The sequence below is a fragment of the Schistocerca serialis genome, chromosome 10 (assembly GCF_023864345.2).
Source record: "Schistocerca serialis cubense isolate TAMUIC-IGC-003099 chromosome 10, iqSchSeri2.2, whole genome shotgun sequence".
Taxonomy (NCBI): Eukaryota; Metazoa; Arthropoda; class Insecta; order Orthoptera; family Acrididae; genus Schistocerca; species Schistocerca serialis.
In genome coordinates, this window is record NC_064647.1 from 142,278,423 (window position 1) to 142,297,031 (window position 18,609).

General features: G+C 38.9%; 1 protein-coding gene across 3 annotated transcripts in view; it reads left to right on the forward strand.

Moving 5' to 3' along the window:
- Nucleotides 1-18,609, forward strand: part of LOC126425288 (uncharacterized) — a 390,004-nt gene that overhangs the window by 118,765 nt on the left and 252,630 nt on the right. For 2 of the 3 annotated variants that reach the window (XM_050088259.1, XM_050088260.1), the window contains 2 exons: nucleotides 6,870-7,011; nucleotides 8,695-8,956. In XM_050088259.1, the coding sequence (XP_049944216.1) occupies nucleotides 6,870-7,011; nucleotides 8,695-8,956 (404 nt within the window). Of the gene's footprint in view, nucleotides 1-5,802; nucleotides 5,965-6,869; nucleotides 7,012-8,694; nucleotides 8,957-18,609 lie in introns of those variants that run through there. The other variant, XM_050088261.1, reaches the window with a different exon arrangement.

An 18,609-nucleotide genomic window follows, 5' to 3' on the forward strand; every position in this document is an offset into this window, starting at 1 on the left:
TTTCAACTTGATGCCTTGGCCTGCTCAATCACCAGGTCTGTCTACATTTGAGCACATGAGGGACAGCCAGAATTAATCATCACAGTAAAACTCAGTTTTTACAGTTTCTAACTCACAATTCAACAAGAACTGATATTTTGATCAGACAGAATGGGCATATTACAAGCGAGACGGAACAGTTCAAGTTCCTAGGTGTTCGGATAGATAGTAAGCTGTTGTAGAAAGCCCGTGTTCAGGATCTTGTTCAGAAACTAAATGCTGCTATATTTACCATTAGAACAGTATCTGAAATAAGTGACAGTTCAACACGACGAGTAGTCTACTTCGCATATTTTCATACGCTTATGTCATATGGTATTTTTTTTGGGGTAATTCTTCTGATTCAAAAAGGGTATTTTTGGCTCAAAAATGGGCTGTTCGAGCTATATGTGGTGTAAGTTTGAGAACCTCTTGTCGACCCCTATTCAATAGTTGGGAATTTTGACATTGCCCTCACAGTATATGTTTTCTTTAATGTCGTTTGTTGTTAGCAATATTAGCTTATTCCCAAGAGTTAGCAGCTTTCACTCAGTTAATACTAGGCAGAAATCAAATCTGCATGTGGAATGCACTTCTTTGACTCTTGTGCAGAAAGGAGTGCGCTATTCTGCTGCATCCATTTTCAATAAGCTACCACAAGAACTCAAAAATCTTAGCAGTAGCCCAAATGCTTTTAAGTCTAAACTGAAGAGTTTCCTCATGGCTCATTCCTTCTATTCTGTTGAGGAGCTCCTGGAAGAACTGAAAAATTAAGCAAATTCCAGTGTTACATTGTTGATCTTCTTTATTTAAATGTACGAATTGTCGCCTGAATACGTTTCTTGTATTTCATTTTATCTGTTTCTACTATCGTTTTATAATTTCATGTATTGACTCGTTCCATGACCATGAAGACTTCTCCTTAATTTGGTCCCACGGAACAATAAATAAATAAATAAAATAAAATAAATTGAACGACTGAGAGGGGCAGGCATGGAACTCCATTCCATAAACTGACACCCAGCACCTCCACAACACAATGCTTGCATATAGGCATGCTTGCATTCAGCATTCTGATAGTGGTACAATCTCTTATCATGTTTACAATAACCTGTGATCTTGCAATGTTGGTCATTTAAATATGTTACCTAGACAAATTTATTCCCAAAATTTCATTACTCGACTCAGAGGACACCGCCTTAACGTAGCACTGTCTGTGCGGGTGAGGAGCTTTGCGTGCTCTGGATCCAGAGGGCTATGCTGGTGGTAGTGTAGCTACCGGCAGGGTCACCCATGCCGGACAGGCCGAAGGGGGAGAGCCAGACCAAGTGTGTCCCTCAACGACCTATCAAGAACCTGCCTCCTATCCTTTTCCTATCCCTAGCCCATCCTTTTTCTTTTCTTTCCCATTTATCCCCACTTAACCGGTGCTGGCAGTTAAACCACATATAGGGGTGCGGAGGAAAGGCCAAGCCCACATGCTGAACATCTGGCACATCGTCACTGCTTGGGCAATAAGGTGGCAGCCCCACCAAGGCAATTGGAAGTGGTGGGCCAATCACCTGCCCTTCTTAAATAATCTGATTACTGAAACTGAGAGAAGACTACATTAATTATTTTTTGGTGCTGTGTTCCATCAATGTAGTTAAAAAGAGGGTTTGCAAAGAATGATGGGATAAGTTATTATGCAAATGTTACAAATATCTGCTGTGACATCATTTGCAGTACATTCTGTCACACATTCAGATGAAATAAAAGGAATAGTGTTGTGTACATAGTTCCGCGTAGTCAGCACATACACAACTTTCCCACTGGAGCGCGCCCCGCTAAGCACAACAGCGCAGGCGCAGTGCTCGTCCATCTCCGCACTGCTAGATGGCGCTGTCTTAGAGACGGACCAAATTATGCGTCCGCCGATCCGCGTATTAATATGTAACGCAGCCAATGAGACTGCTGCTAACGTAGAACCTTTTCTCCTCGCGAATCACACTCACGCAGTGATACCTGAATGCTCAAGGCATTATAATGAGTGTACAGACCTCCGATTTGTCAGTCTGCATCAGTCTGCATTAGTCTGCATTTGTCTGTACCAGTCTATAGTCAAGTTTCAGTCTGCGCCTAATAAGATTACCATATTCCTGTACATAGCCATGAAGATAAATGAATAGACACTTGGTCAAGTATCAGAGATATGTGAGAATAAGATTAACGTACCAAGACCAAAGGAATTTCAGATTGTGAATTGTAAACAGCATCCAGAATCAAGTTACGTAATGTCTATATTTTTTATTATGTTAATAAATGTGTGTTAAAATTAATCAAGTTCTGTTTAAAGTGGGTCACCATCAATCTGCTACTCTAAGGGTGCAAGTGGCATTTCTATCGTTTGACCTAACAGCAGAAGATAAACACGCCACGATAAGACCACGAGACATATTGCTGACACTCGTCTACTTCGTTAGAGCGATCAGTCAAATAATCTGATGGTGTGTGTACTGAAGGTCTTACAGTACACACACCACAAATAGTTAGCAGTTATTTTCAAATACACATTGTGATAAGTGAATTTTACTTCTAAGTATCTGCCATCATGTTTCTATCAGCTGCCATTTTCATTCTGGGCACAGAAGTCTAGTGAATGATTCCTGTGTGCAAAAGGAGTCTAGGATTCCAATTCTACCCATGTACTCATGTCATTGATCATTTGATTTGTTCTTTTACAGCTTTTAATCCTTTAATGTTTTTATCATCATTTCAGTGTAGTTGACAGACCACATTTTTAATGATAACCATACTTTAAGGAGTCCAACCTGGACCTGCCACCACAAAGAATTACTGAAGGCAAAGGAACAGCAATGTCACTCTCAAGCTATTAATTCCTTTCCAAATAATCTTTATTTTACCTAACATTTGTCGCATCTAATATGGAGTCCGCTTTTCAAGATTTGGCTAATGTTATATTTTGTTATTTACCTCTTTGACGAGATGCCTTTCCTGATGTCACAGTTATCAAGGTAACCTGAGGAAGGGAAGTCATGTCCCCCTACTCTCTATGAATCATGTAGACTTTTTTCTGAGTACCATCATATTTTAACTGTTTGTGTACTGTTTTCTCTGAGGTGGAATTTGGTGACCAGCCCAGAATTTGCTTAAATAAGCATGTGAGACTGCCTGTAACCCACATTCAAGTTGATCAGTGTACCAGCTCACCATTTTTAATCCACTACACAGATTCAACCTGGATCTGGCTTACCTTCCTGTGTCACCAGCTAGCATGCTGCACATTGCACTAGGTGACCAGACTCTACTCTCAAAATCTTACTGAGTGAGGTGGCGCAGTTGTTAGCACACTGGACGCGCATTCGGGAGGGCAGTGGTTCAAACCTGCATCCAGCCATCCTGATTTAGTTTTTCCGTGATTTCCCTAAATTGCCTCAGGCAAATGTTGGGATGGCTCTTTTGAAAGGGCGTGTTGGACTTCCCTCCCCATCCTTCCCTGATCCGATGGGTCAGATGACCTCACTGTTTGGTCTGCTTCCCCAAACCAGTCAACCAACCGACCCAATTTCTGTCCAACATCAGCCACTTCATAAGTAGAATCTGTTTATACTATGATCTAAATTTTTACATGGAGATCATTTTCAGGTACATGCCATTAATTGTAAAAGACTTTAATTTGACCTTAGTGATACAGCACCAACATTTTCATGAACAGTTTTTGAGAACAATAGAATTTTAGTTATGTCCAGTTACTGATAGTAATTATTTTGCAAATCTTTCAATAATTATTGAAAATGAATGTGTATGTGATATACTTTAGATTTTATTATATAAAATCTGAGTAGAACTTCAAGAATGTAACAGAATGACAGGATCTTTCACATGTAAACATAATAATTAAATTTGACTTCGAAAATCGACAATTATTACTGTGACAGAGTGAACTGTCAGTTAATACAGGAAATGCTATTCTACTCATTAAGTATGTAGGAAGAAAATGATCAAACATGTATTTTATGTTTGCGAAAAGTAAATGAAACAAATCATATTTTATAAATGAATAAATATACAATGCAAGCAAAGTCTAAAAATACTTTGTAGCTACTCATGTGTCGATTAGATTAAATTGCCAGCTAGTGTTACGTAATGGAGAACTGACTAGAGGGATCATACTATATACTAAAATGGTGTATTGTTCTTCATTTAAATGAATGTGATACAATGTACTCTTTCATTATAAGTTGGAGAAGAACCCTGCTGCACCGGGAACTTTACTACATACTTATGATCAAGATCACAAAACACACTGAAATCAGTTGGCTGTCTACATTCATCCCTAAGAATTTGGTACTTGTTACACATTCTAATTCATTATTATTAACTTTTATTCTAGTGGAATTGTGTTTTTTGTTCAATTGGAAGTTAATATAGTTAGTTTTCTTTACATTTAGGGTTACTTTATTTTTTAATGACCAGTTGTGGACATCACTGAGAGCCTCGTTTGCTCTTTCTGACAGTTGTGTTGGATTTTCACCTGTTATTACTATGTTGCTGTCATCAGCAAAAAGTATTTTTTTGCCATGTCTGATACTTTGTGGGAAGTCGTTAATGTATATAAGAAACAATATTGGGCCTAATACACTTCCCTGTGGGACGCCTATATTCACATTTTCTGGGTCAGACAGGTTTTTTTATAAGGGAATTGTTTGAAACTTGTGATATCTCAACTCTTTGAACTCTGTTTTCCAAGTATGATTTGAACCACTTCTTTGTCACACCTCTTATTCCTATTTGCCCTAATTTATGAAGTAAGATTTTGTGGTCAACTGTATCAAAGGCCTTGGACAAGTCTAAAAGATACCACTTACATTTTCACCTTTGTCCAGTGCTTCTAAAATTACTTTAATGAACTGTGCTATAGCATATTGTGTGCCTTTTCCGGGCCTAAAACCAAATTGGTCATTGGAAAGAAGATTATATTTATTCAGGTAATTTAGCAGTCTCTTTTTGACTAGTATTTCTATTATTTTAGAAATGATAGATAGTATAGAGATGTACAACACAAACAGCCTAATACATGACCATGAAACAAGAGCTTGTCACCACCTCCATCTAGATAGAAAGAACAAGGCAAAGACGCAAAAAAGTATATTTTACAATGGGATAAAACTGTACAACAAATTACCACAAGAAATTAAAGAAATAAATGAGCCCCTCACTTTTAGACAAAAGCTTAAAACCTTTTTAGTAAGTAGAAGTTGTTATACTGTAAAAGAATATTTAACATAGATGTAGATTATTAGCAACATATGACATTATCACCAAAATATTATGTAATTATAAATATGTGTATGACTAGTTATAAATACTACACAAAATATGAGAAACCTGTTTAACTGTAAATGTAAATGTGTGCTCATGTGTTGTAATCTGACGACATCCATACAATATTTATTGTTCCACGGATGAATAAATAAATAAATAAAATAAATAAATAAATAAATAAATAAATACTAGAACACATAAGAATTTGTATGTAGAATGGGTAAGGACACACAAACCCAAAAGCATGTAAGTTATTTTGGAATAAAACTTTACAATGCTCTGCCAGTGTACATGAAGGAAATAATAGATGAAGTAAAATTTAAGACTGAGCTTAAAAATTACCTTTTAAGCAAAACTTTCTATGACGTAGATGAGTACTCTGATTGTGTGTAAATTTATTGCCAAAAATTTTAATTTATATGTCTAAATTTGTACTTTTAAAAAATGCCTTGAAAGTGATATTCCATTATTATGTCTGTAGTACTTGTACTAGTATGATAACTTTGTTGTGACAATTCCTGCATCATGTAAATGATTTACAGGAAGATAATGAAATGAAATGAAATGAAATGAAATGAACATCTCACTTGGAAAGAGCATATCGGCTCCACCTGTAAAAAGGTTTCTAGTAATATTTACTCACTAAAATGCCTTGCAAATATAATAGCTCCCCTTGTCCTTAAACAAGTGTATTATGGGTTAATACACTCACACCTGCGATATGGGATCGAGGGCTGGGTTGGGGCACCCACTGTCTATATGGATCCCATTTTCAGGCTTCAAAAGAGAGCAGTTAGGATAATTGCTGATACAAGCAAACGCCAGTCCTGTAGGGGCTATTTCAAAAATTATAAATTACTGACAGTGTACTCATTATATGTATTTAAGACCATAATGTCTGTAAAAGAGAACGAGGAAAATAGTGTAAAGAACAGTGACACCCATAATTACAATACTTGAGCCAAAAGTGAATATCATAGGATACAGACTAACAAGAAAGCTACAGCCCACAGTCCAATTGTAACTGGGAGACAATTCTATAATAAGTTGCCAAAAAATATAAAGCAACTCCAAGGCAATCTTTTCAAGGACAAATTGAAAAATATGTTAATAGAAAGATGTTTATACTCATTAAAAGAATTCTGAGCTGTAGTACTGCTAGTTTATTCTTTTACATGCAGTATATTAGTGGAGGTATTGTTATAATTGGCTAATTTTATGTATATAATCATTATATGTATGGAGTGATATATAATGTGCCCATGTGTTTACAACATTATTGCAGGGAGTGATATACAATGTGCTACTTGATGTATATATTCATTCTTGGAATGACATGATATTGATATAATTGTACAAAAAATAACGATGTCCAAGACTGTAAAGTTAACATGGACAAATAAATATTATTATTATTATTATTATGACAGCTGTCTCTGAATTAGTTGTGTATTGGTATATGTCATATACATTTAAAATATTGTAAATGAAGTAATGGTGTTTAGTTACTCAAATCTCTCTTTCAGGTGTCTGCTGCCAACATGGGATGGCAGAACCATACCCACAGATGAGCTTATTAAGGGTTCTGATAATGCTGCAATCAGTGTAAATGACATAGACAATTTTAGGCTGATGTTGTGTCATGGAGTTGTGCAGAGTGGCCTTGTTGTAAGTACAAATATACTCAGAATAACAAATAAAATCTCAAGCTCTTGTAACTATAAAATTGTTCAATTGTTGTGGGAGGGGGGGGGGGGGAGGGGGGCAGCGGGGGCTGACAGAAGCTAGAGAAAGACAATTAGTGAGAGTATAGCTAAAATAGGAGCAGGATAGTCACTTCGTGGGAGACACAAGAAGGTGAAATAATGGGGGATATAACAGTTAGATTCTATTTTTATAGTCTCAACAATGATACTGAGGGGACCAATAGGTCAATAAAAATCAGGAAATAAATCACAGGTTCCTGAATGAAGTAAAAGATAAAATGACAGAAATGGGTGCTGAATCTCATTATTGCTTCAGTTTCCCCATTGACTTTTTCGTAATCAGTGGTTTTTAGTGCTTTCATCTACACTCTTCTGTTGTTGTATTTGAATCTTTTCTTTCTCTCAGGAAGAAACTGTTCTTTATTTCCAGAAATTTTAGACTGAAAGATAGTTTTCTTTTTGGCATGCTTGTCAAATGAACCCTTGGTGCAAATAGTCTTTGTTTCTGGTGAGCAGCTATGGCTTTTTATTGTCACATAGTGCCTTTCCATTCATTTAACTCTCATGTTTTGTATTATTATTTGCCTGTATTTTATTAGACACAGAACTGGTAAATATTTTCTTAGTTTTGCTCTTTTCTTACTTCCATTTGACATGAAGTACATGAGCATCAGCACTACTAGGACTGCCCCTTGAAAAATATGGCTGTACTGTTGGCAAAGTATATTTCATTGTGAAAATATGTGATCCTGTATGTTTTCTCATTAAAGTATATTCAGCATTCATAATTCTAGATACAATTAACACAGCATTGTGATTGTTTTCATAAGACAAGTGCTGTATAACATCACCACATTCCAGTGTTGGAAGCGGCAATGCCAGAGATAAAACTGAAATTCTACACTTTGGTGGCAGTATGTAATGGTCCTGGATTCTAGTCAGTCATCACCATTTCAGTCCAATGTCACAAAAAAAGTCACACAGCCTCTGGCACATTCATATTTATAAAAGTATTACAATGAGCTCGAAACATAACATTGCTGTTTAGTTTATGTAAAATTAAACTTTTTATTTTTTCAATAATTTTACATTAATATTTTCTTTGCACATTGCCTGATTCATCATACTTCCTTGAAAATTCATATTTTTTATTACAGTCATCAAAAAGACTGCTTAAAATTCAAATATGGTATATTGGTTCTCATTTTCTGAAATGTCATCAATTATTCTGTTAATATCGGGCTTCAGTAATCATCAACATGCATAAAATGATTTAATAATCCATGAAATTTACAATGAATTTTGATTTTATATAAAAGTCACAATTTATGTTCAGTTTTAGAATTTATATTATGTAAACAACAGAGTGCCCAAACTTGCATAATTTAATTAGGTGTTATTAATTTCACAAATTACAAAATCTAACTATAAAATGAAGCAAAATCCTTTAAAAAGCAGTCGTAAGTGTCCTTTATCTACTCAACACCATACAACAATGACTAAATCCAAAAAAGACAAACTATAAATCGAAATGCATGTATCAGATGCCATTCTAATTATTTGTGTCATATATTGCATTATAACTAGGCTTGGGTATTACATTTCAACATGTAGCATTTTCAACATACTTTTTTTCCTGTTTCAGCCATCCTTGAGTGAAGATGTGATTGCATTAGCATTGACATTCTTGGAGCAGATATGCATGTACCCGTCATCTTTAACCAGAATGGCTGTGCGGACAGTGACAAAATTTTTAACAGTGTACAAAGATCTGCGTGTGCAGAACCACTCATCACTAGTGAAGAATAAAATAAATGACTTTGCAAAACTGGCAGCACAGGTCTGGGCAGCTCCCGCACATTCTCCGAGGGACAACGCAGAACTCTTGGTAGCTGTAATACGAGCAGGTGTGGCTTTCTCCATCTCTGGACTTTGTACCTGTTTATTTATAAGTTAACATATGGCAATAAATCCTCAACTACATTGTCACAAAAGTGAAATTGCACTTTGGTAGCCTAGCCTGGGGCCAGGACCCCCTTCATCCGTGCAGCTGCACCCACACCTGTGCCCTCCCCCACTCGTCTCCCCTTCCTCTGTTGCACCTCCGCCTCCCAGCACACTCCTGCACGTCCTGTGCCCCTGCCTCACTCCCTCTAGCCGTCACCTGCCTCCTTTGACCACCGAGCAAGGTGGCGCAGTGGTTAGACACTGTACTCGCATTCGGGAGGACGACGGTTCAATCCTGCGTCTGGCCATCCTGATTTAGGTTTTCTGTGATTTCCCTAAATCGCTCCAGGCAAATGCCGGGATGGTTCCTTTCAAAGGGCATGGCCGACTTCCTTCCCCGTCCTTCCCTAATCCGATGAGACCGATGGCCTCGCTGTCTGGTCTCCTTCCCCAAAACAACCCAACCCTCCTTCAACCATCCCACTTGCCCCCTGCCTCCGGCCTCTCTTCGCCCGCTCCACCTAGTGTGACCCCTCACACCATTTGGACAGCATAGCTGCATTGTCAGCACTGTGTGGTCAGCTGGGACAGTGTAGGGTAACCATACAGTGCCTCCACTGTTCAGTTACCTTCACTCCTTAAATTATATTTTTATTACATTATAGTAACTATGCTGCTGCTTAAAATGATCCACAACACAAGCTATATTATATAATGTATTAGACTTTCCACTTAAAATTATTTGAAAGCATATAATCATGGTTGTATGCATATGTAATAAAAAATTTAAAGAAGGTAAATGGGTTTAAATCATCCCTGTTGCACACCCTTTCTCAGTTTGACCCTTTCTGCATCAAACCAGTGAAGATTGGCTAAAATTTACAGACGCGCGAAATTTGGCACAGACTTCAATTCGAGATACCTTTAATATGTTCCACAACGAAACATTGTCTCGAAATTTGGTAGAAAATCCGAAGAAATTCTGGTCGTATGCAAAGTACACAAATGGCAAGACGCAGTCAATACCTTCACTGCGCAGTGCCGATGGTACTGTTACCGACGACTGTGCCGCTAAAGCGGAGTTATTGAACACAGTTTTCCGAAATTTCTTCACCAGGGAAGACAAATGGAATATTCCAGAATTTGAAACATGAACAGCTGCTAGCATGAGTTTCTTAGGAGTAGATACCTTGGGGGTTGTGAAGCAACTCAAATCGCTTGATATGGGTAATTCTTCAGGTCCAGATTGTATACCAATAAGGTTCCTTTCAGATTACGCTGATACAATAGCTCCCTACTTAGCAATCATATACAACCACTCGCTCACCGATAGATCTGTACGTACAGATTGGAAAATTGCACAGGTCGCACCAGTGTTTAAGAAGGGTAGTAGGAGTAATCCATCGAACTACAGACCTATATCATTGACGTCGGTTTGCAGTAGGGTTTTGGAGCATATACTGTATTCAAACATTATTAAGCACCTTGAAGGGAACAATCTATTGATACGTAATCAGCATGGTTTCAGAAAACATCGTTCTTGTGCAATGCAGCTAGCTCTTTATTCGCACGAAGTAATGGCTGCTATCGACAGGGGATCTCAAGTTGATTCCGTATTTCGAGATTTCCGGAAAACTTTTGACACCATTCCTCACAAGCGACTTCTAATCAAGCTGCGGGTCTATGGGGTATCGTCTCAGTTGTGTGACTGGATTCGTGATTTCCTGTCAGGAAGGTCGCAGTTCGTAGTAATAGACAGCAAATCATCGAGTAGAACTGAAGTGATTTCAGGTGTTCCCCAGGGAAGCGTCCTGAGACCTCTGCTGTTCCTGATCTATATAAATGACCTGGGTGACAATCTGAGCAGTTCTCTTAGGTTGTTCGCAGATGATGCTGTAATTTACCATCTAGTAAGGTCATCCGAAGACCAATACCAGTTGCGAAGCGATTTAGAAAAGATTGCTGTATGGTGTGGCAGGTGGCAGTTGATGCTAAATAACGAAAAGTGGGAGGTGATCCACATGAGTTCCAAAAGAAATCTGTTGGAATTTGATTACTCTATAAATAGTACAATTCTCAAGGCTGTCAATTCAACTACGTACCTGGGTGTTAAAATTACGAACAACTTCAGTTGGAAAGACCACTTAGATAATATTGGGGGGAAGGCGAGCCAAAGGCTGCGTTTCATTGGCAGGACACTTAGAAGATGCAACAAGTCCACTAAAGAGACAGCTTACACCACACTCGTTCGTCCTCTGTTAGAATATTTCTGTGCGGTGTGGGATCCTTACCAGGTGGGGTTGACAGAGGACATCGAAAGGGTGCAAAAAAAGGGCAGCTCGTTTTGTATTATCACGTAATGGGGGAGAGAGTGTGGCAGATATGATATGCAAGTTGGGATGGAAGTCATTAAAGCAAAGACGTTTTTCGTCGCGGCGAGATCTATTTACGAAATTTTAGTCACCAACTTTCTCTTCTGAATGCGAAAATATTTTGTTGAGCCCAACCTACATAGGTAGGAACGATCATCAAAATAAAATAAGAGAAATCAGAGCTCGAACAGAAAGGTTTAGGTGTTCGTTTTTCCCGCGTGCTGTTCGGGAGGGGAATTGTAGAGAAATAGTATGATTGTGGTTCGATGAACCCTCTGCCAAGCACTTAAATGTGAATTGCAGAGTAATCATGTAGATGTAGATGTAGATGAAAAATGAACTCCAATGTGTCATTACTAATTTTCTTATTTGTTCAAAGTAGTTCTATTTTGTGCTGATGTACTTGTGTACATCACCACATTTACTTCCTTCATTTTGTTGTGACTCAAAACATGTGATTAATTTAAAAAGATATAAAGAATATATTGTCATGGTGCACAAACATGTCATGACATCATCCATTAAATTTTGGGTGTGCAACCGTACAAACTTTATTTGTTGTAATGTTTTGGCCATATGAGGGTGTATACCCCCTGGGACAACCGAGAAAAACCCAACAATTTTTTCATCCAGGAGAAAACTGGGAAAAACCTGGGAATTTTTCGGATTTCTGGGAATGTTTCATTATTTTATATTTCAGTTAAATTTTTGGATGTTGACTGGTAACAACAGATATTCTAACAAAGAATATTACTATATCCCACTACTGCAGAATAATACTGCAGCAATAAAAAAATAAACGAGAGATAAGTACCAAAATAAAACTTGAGCTGCAAAGGAAATGCACCATTTACAACACCACAACACCGTGCACACGCAAATGTCTACCAACAGCAAAATGTGCCAAAGGCCTTAGGATGAAGACTATGCAATGCTTCGTAACAACGAACTGCTTCACAACTGTTTACATTAGTATATTAGAACAAATAAGCCCTCGGTCAGAAATATTAAGTCAAAATTGACCAGGTTTCGATGCTACTATGAGCGTCACCTTCAGAATTAGACTAACTGTTCTAAAACATATTAGGTATATAATACGTTAATAAAATTAAAGTTTGTACTGACTGGAAAAGATGCAGTACTTACAAGTCACATATTTAAAAAGATCTAAGCTGGAGATGCGACGTCAGGAATAGTTGTGAGATGGTGAGCCGCTAAGGGCTGCTCGTACTGTGAACAAGGGTTGCAACAAGACTGAGGTCCCACTTTAGAAAGTGTGGGCAAGTAAACGTGGTGTTGCTATGAGCACCATCTAGTAGCCGCAGAAACGACTAGGCTACTGTAACATTCAAAATTAGACACATGAAATTGTGATGCAGCTGATTCAGGCATAACGTAACACTAATAATAATAGGATGAAGTTACATATTTATATGCTTTAAATAAAGATACATTTTGTAATGTAAGAAACGTTAGTTATGACATACAAGAAAACAGCAAAGATGTGACAGGAAAACAACATTTCGGTAATCTGCATGAGGAAATCTGTATCAAAGATCAAGCAATGGCTTTACACAGTCGAAAAAGTTTTTATTTCGCAGCTGCAGCTGTTTGTTAAGAATAAGCCATCATGACAAGAGAGATGTTTGAAAATCTCCAATTCCTCGAAGACGTCTAACCTACGCCCCTTCTTCTCGGTATTCATAATATTGTATACCACAGATGCATACTCTTTGCCATCAGTCAATGTCACTGGCACCTTTTTATCAGTTGTGTAGAATGGTAGAATGTGTAATATAGCTTCAGTCTGTTGGTTCACTCAGAAGATTGCTGGAATTTGTATGGCTGAAATATTAGAAGAAGAAGAAATAGAGTTTACATAGCTGCAGTCCCAAAATTTAATGGATGCACAATAACATGGTTCTCTATGGCCTACTTATTGCTCTTTTACATAAAAACCATATTCTGTTTGAGTGTCCTTAATACAAGATATGAAACAATTTGATTGCTGAGGAAGCAGAGACCGTTGCACTCTCTGTTTGTAAAAGAACACGCAAATGATGATGGGGAAAAGTTAGTAGAAATTCGTGTGTCTATAAAAAGACTGATCTGCCAAGCATACAATAATGACTACTATCGTACCCTAGCAAGAGATCTTGCCTAGAACCCAGAACATTCTGGTCCTATGTAAAGTTTCTATCCAATAATTAATTGACCAATCTGATGAGTCAATAGAAGGCAGCGGAAGGAAGGTCAAAGTTTACAGATATTGAGGACATAGTACTAGGCATCTCTAGTGTAGAGAAGTAACTGAAAGATTTGACAACATACAAGTTACTAGATCTGGATGGAATTCCAATTCAGTTTTACAGAGAGACCTGTGCAGCTTTGGGCCATTACTTAACTTGAATTTATCATGAATCTGTTGTCCTGCACAAAGTCCCAAGCAGCTGGAAAAGTGCAGGTGGGTCCTGTATATAAGAAGGGTAAAAGAATGGCTCCCTAAATTGCAGACCAATATCTTAACATTAGTTTGTTACATAATTCTTGAAGGTATTCTCTGTCTGAGTGTAATAAATTTCCTTGAGATAGAAAAGTTCCTGTCCACAAATCAGCACTAATTTAAAACGCATCACTCATGCCAAACTCGCCTTACCCTTTTCTCACACAATATTCTGTGAACCACGGGTAAAGGACAATAGGCAGATTCCATATTCATCAAATTTCCAGAAGTTGTTTGACACAATGCCCCACTACAGTCTGTTAATGAAGTTATGAGCATACAGAATAGATTCCCAGATATGTGAATGGTTCTAAAGACTTCAGATGTAATAGAATGCAATACATTGTTCTCTATAGCAAGTGTTCATCAGACATAAGGGTATAGTTGAGAGTGCCCGAGGGAAGGGTGATAGGACTGCCCTTATTTTCTATATGTGTGTAAGGGCATTGCTGCAGCATACGAGGTGCGACAATAAAGTAATGAGACTGATGTGAGAAAAATGTTGCTTACCATTTTAGTCAAGTTTAGTGTTGTCTCTGTCAAATTAGTTCCCTTCTGATTGCACACTTTTTTTCCAGCACTTCTGCCATTGATGGTAATGTTTCTGGAACTCATCTTCTGTAATATCCTCCAAGAACCTCGTCACTGCTTTTTGGACATCTTGTGTTGTTCGAAAATGGTGTCCCTTGACCGCCGTTTTGACTCCTGGAAATAGAAAAAGGTTGCACGGAGCGACATCTGGTGAATAAGGTGGCTGTGGTAGTACTGAAATTTGTTTTGAGTTTAAAAATTGCTGTACTAACAGAGCAGTATGGAATGGCGCATTATCGTGATGCAGAATCCAATTATCAGCAATGTTGGCACGGACACGAACTCTTTTATGAAGTCTTTCTAAAATTTCTTTGTAGTAATATTGGTTAACTGTTTGTCCAGGAGGCACCCACTCTTTATGAACAATTCCCTTGGAATCAAAGAAGCACACAAGCACGCATTTCACTTTTGACTTTGACATGCGAGCTTTTTTTGGTTTGGGTTATCCCTTTGAGCATCATTGCAAACTTTGGCATTTTGTCTCTGGATCGTACTGAATAAACCAACTTTCATCACCAGTGATAACACAGCTCAACTATTCTGGATTGATTTCCATTTGTTCTAACAGATCGACTGCCACATTTTGCTGTGTTTCTCGCTTTTGTGGTGTGAGGTTTTTGGGGACCATTTTTGCACAAATCTTTCTCATACCAAGATCTTCAGTTATTATTAGACGAACTGTTTCTCAGTTGATGTTCAGTTCTTCTGCAGTCATTTTCACAGATAATCTTTGCTCAGATCGTACGAGTTCATGCACCCTGGCCAAGTTGACATCCGTCGTGAGGTTGATGGTCGTCCACTGCGGTCTTCATCTTCAACATTCATTCTGCCTTCACTAAACATTTTATGTCAACAAAAAACTTGAGCTCTTGAGATAACCTCCTCTCCAAAAGCCTTCTGAAGCTTCCCATAAGTTGTTGTCATGTTTTCACCCAATTTAACGCAAAAAGAAATGGCATACTGTTGTGCAATATTCTGCAGCTCCATTTCCGTAACGAGAGACACAAACACATGTTAACTTATTACAGCACAACTCATGACTGAGGAGTTGCATCGATGTGCCACTTGGACTAGAAACAGCTTATAGACCAAGGACAAAGATATTGTGCCTACGCAAGCCTACAGGGTTGCCACATCTTGCAAAAAAAAAAATCAGTCTCATTACTTTATTGTTGCACCTCGTATACACTGATGATCCAAAACATTATGATCAGCTGTTTAATAGCTTCTTTGTGTATCTTTGAAACAAGATACAAAAATGATTCTGCATATCAGAGATCCGACAGTTTGCTGGTAGGTTTGTGGAAGTATGTGGCATGAGTTATCTACACACTGATTTGTATATGTGGTGACGGCATCCGATAACAACTCAGATGGATTCCGTAGGATTTATATGAGGTAAATTTGGTCACCGAGACATCAGTGTAAGTTCACTATAATGCTCCTGAAACCACTGTAGCACTGTTCTGACTCCAAGACACAGACAGTTATACTGCGGAAAGATGACATCACTGTAGGAAAGACATAAAGCATGAAGGGATGCAGGTGGTTTGCAGCTCTCAGTGTGTCTTCAATTACTACCACAAGTCCCATGCAAGTGCAGGAGAATGTCTCCCAAGGCATAATACTGCTCACACCAGCCTTTCTCCATGGCATGCTGCACGTTTCGAGCCACTGTTCACCCAGTGACGGCATTTGTGGAGACGACTATTGACCTAGTGTAGCAAAAAGGTGATTCACCCGAAGAGCAGACACATTTCAATTGATCATTGGTCGAATCCAGATGGTCTCATTCCCTCTTGAATTGTAATTGATGATGTTTTTTGGTCAACGTGTGAACACATAAGGATGATCTGCTGCAAAGTTCCTTTTTCAACAACATATGATGAACAATGTGCTCCAAAACACATGTGCGTGCACAAGAATTGTACTCTATTGGCAGAGGTGCCACAGATCACCATATATCCTACTGTAGAGAGCAGATGTGCCTTGAAACCATATGTTCTGTGACAAGTTGTGGATGTCCAGCCATTTAGCATCTAGTGGCATTTACACTGTCCATCTACATTTTTAGTAGATGCTCACAACAGTAGCAAGTGAACATTTGACCAGATTTACCATTTTTGAGATACTTGTTCACAGGCTCAGCATAATAATAATCTGCCCATTGTCAAAATCGCTTACCTCAATGGATTTTCGCATTTGCAGCCCCACATCTTCACTAGGGTGATACCTCATCTGTGTCTGCTCCGCTTACATACCTTTGTTACCACGTCATGTGCCTGTAACACCAAAAGGTGGCACCCAATGCCCCAATAGACAGTGGTCATAATGTTTTGGCTTATTAGTGAATGTACAATATCACATATTGATGCCACACCACAGGCGTCACGAAGTTGGCAATAGAATTGCAAGTTTCTGTCAGGGATCTGGCAGACCCAATGGTGCATGCCCGCTGAGCCGTACCTCTGTATCACTAGTGCCCTCTGCAACCACAATACAGGATGGCCGGCAGTAATCACCCGGCCCACTCCTGCTTGGAGCTTCTTCACTATGTGATGCCATGAAGATATCTCCTAGCTGTGACTCTGACACCATTGTTCATGATTATGTTCAGAGAGCCTCATCCTTGTTGCTTTAGATGAGCTGGACTCTGCCTCTTGTTGCTTTATTTGTAATGAGTCTTCTTTCACTTGGAGAAACACAAAATAAGTAAATCTTGTGTTTGTTGTGTTAACTTGTTCATTAATCATTTCTGCTCCTATCCAGCTCTCCTACAACAACAATTGTAGCCCACCTCTCCTTACTGTTGCATATGAAGTCATACACAATATCCACTGTAGCGCAACTCCAATGTTGGTATATAAGCACAAACATGTAGATAATGGATTGGTGTGGTATTCGTGTCTTCCCAATGTACCGGGTGATCAGAAAGTCAGTATAAATTTGAAAACTTAATAAACCACGGAATAACGTAGACAGAGAGGTAAAAAAAAAAAAAAACCCCTAAGTTCACAAAATGTCCGACAGATGGCGCTGGACAGCAAAACATCAGTGACTGCGCGTGACAATCGTGTATAAAATGACCTGTGATGAAGGAGAGAGAGAATCAGATACACCAGCAGTCATAGCATGTTGACGTTACCTGAAAAGGCGCTTTTAGTGAAGCTGTATTATCAGAATGGGGAATGTGCTAGTTCAGCATCACGATCCTATCACCATAGGAAGGGGATTCGAACAGGTAAAGGTCCATTGACAAATGCAGCTGTGGCGAGAATGATTTCAAAGTTGGAAGCCACGGATTGTTTAGATGATAGACCCGTAGTGGCCGACCGGGCACAAGGCATAATGCTGCTGAGACAGTTCAGGAAGAAATGGAGACTGTAGCAGGTTCGTCTGTGCACAGGGAAGTCAATGCTCGTGCAGTCGCACGTCAAACTGGCATTTCATACACTACTGTTTGGTTGGCACTTAGGCGTACCCTCCGATGCTATCCATACAAAATCCATCGGCATCATGAACTGTTACCTGGCAATTTAGTGAAGTGGAGGGCATTTGTGGTGTGGGTGTTTCAAAAGATGGCGGAAGATGACGATTGGTTGAGTAACGTTTTGTGGACCGACAAAGCTCATTTCATGCTCCGAGGGTCTGTCAACACCCACAACTGCAGAATTTGGGCTACCGAAAATCCTAGAACTGCCATCGAAACTCCATTGCATGATGAGAAAGTCATGGTATGGGTTGGATTTACCAAATCTACCGTTATCGGACCTTTTTTCTTCAAGGAATTGCGCAATTCTGGTTTTGTAACTGCTACTGTGATGGGTGAGAGGTACGCCGATATGTTACAGAATCGCATCATCCCCAGCCTGGCTGATAAACACCTGCTGGAACGTACGATGTTTATGCAGGATGGCGCTCCACCCTATATTGATAGATGCGTGAAAGATCTCTTGTGCGTGTCGTTTGATGATGATCGTGTGCTCAGCCGCCACTTTTGTCATGCTTGGCCTCCCAGGTCCCCAGACCTCAGACCGTGCGATTATTGGCTTTGGGGTTATCTGAAGTCGCAAGTGTATCGTGATCGACCAACATCTGTAGGGATGCTGAAAGACAACATCCTATGCCAATGCCTCACCATAACTCC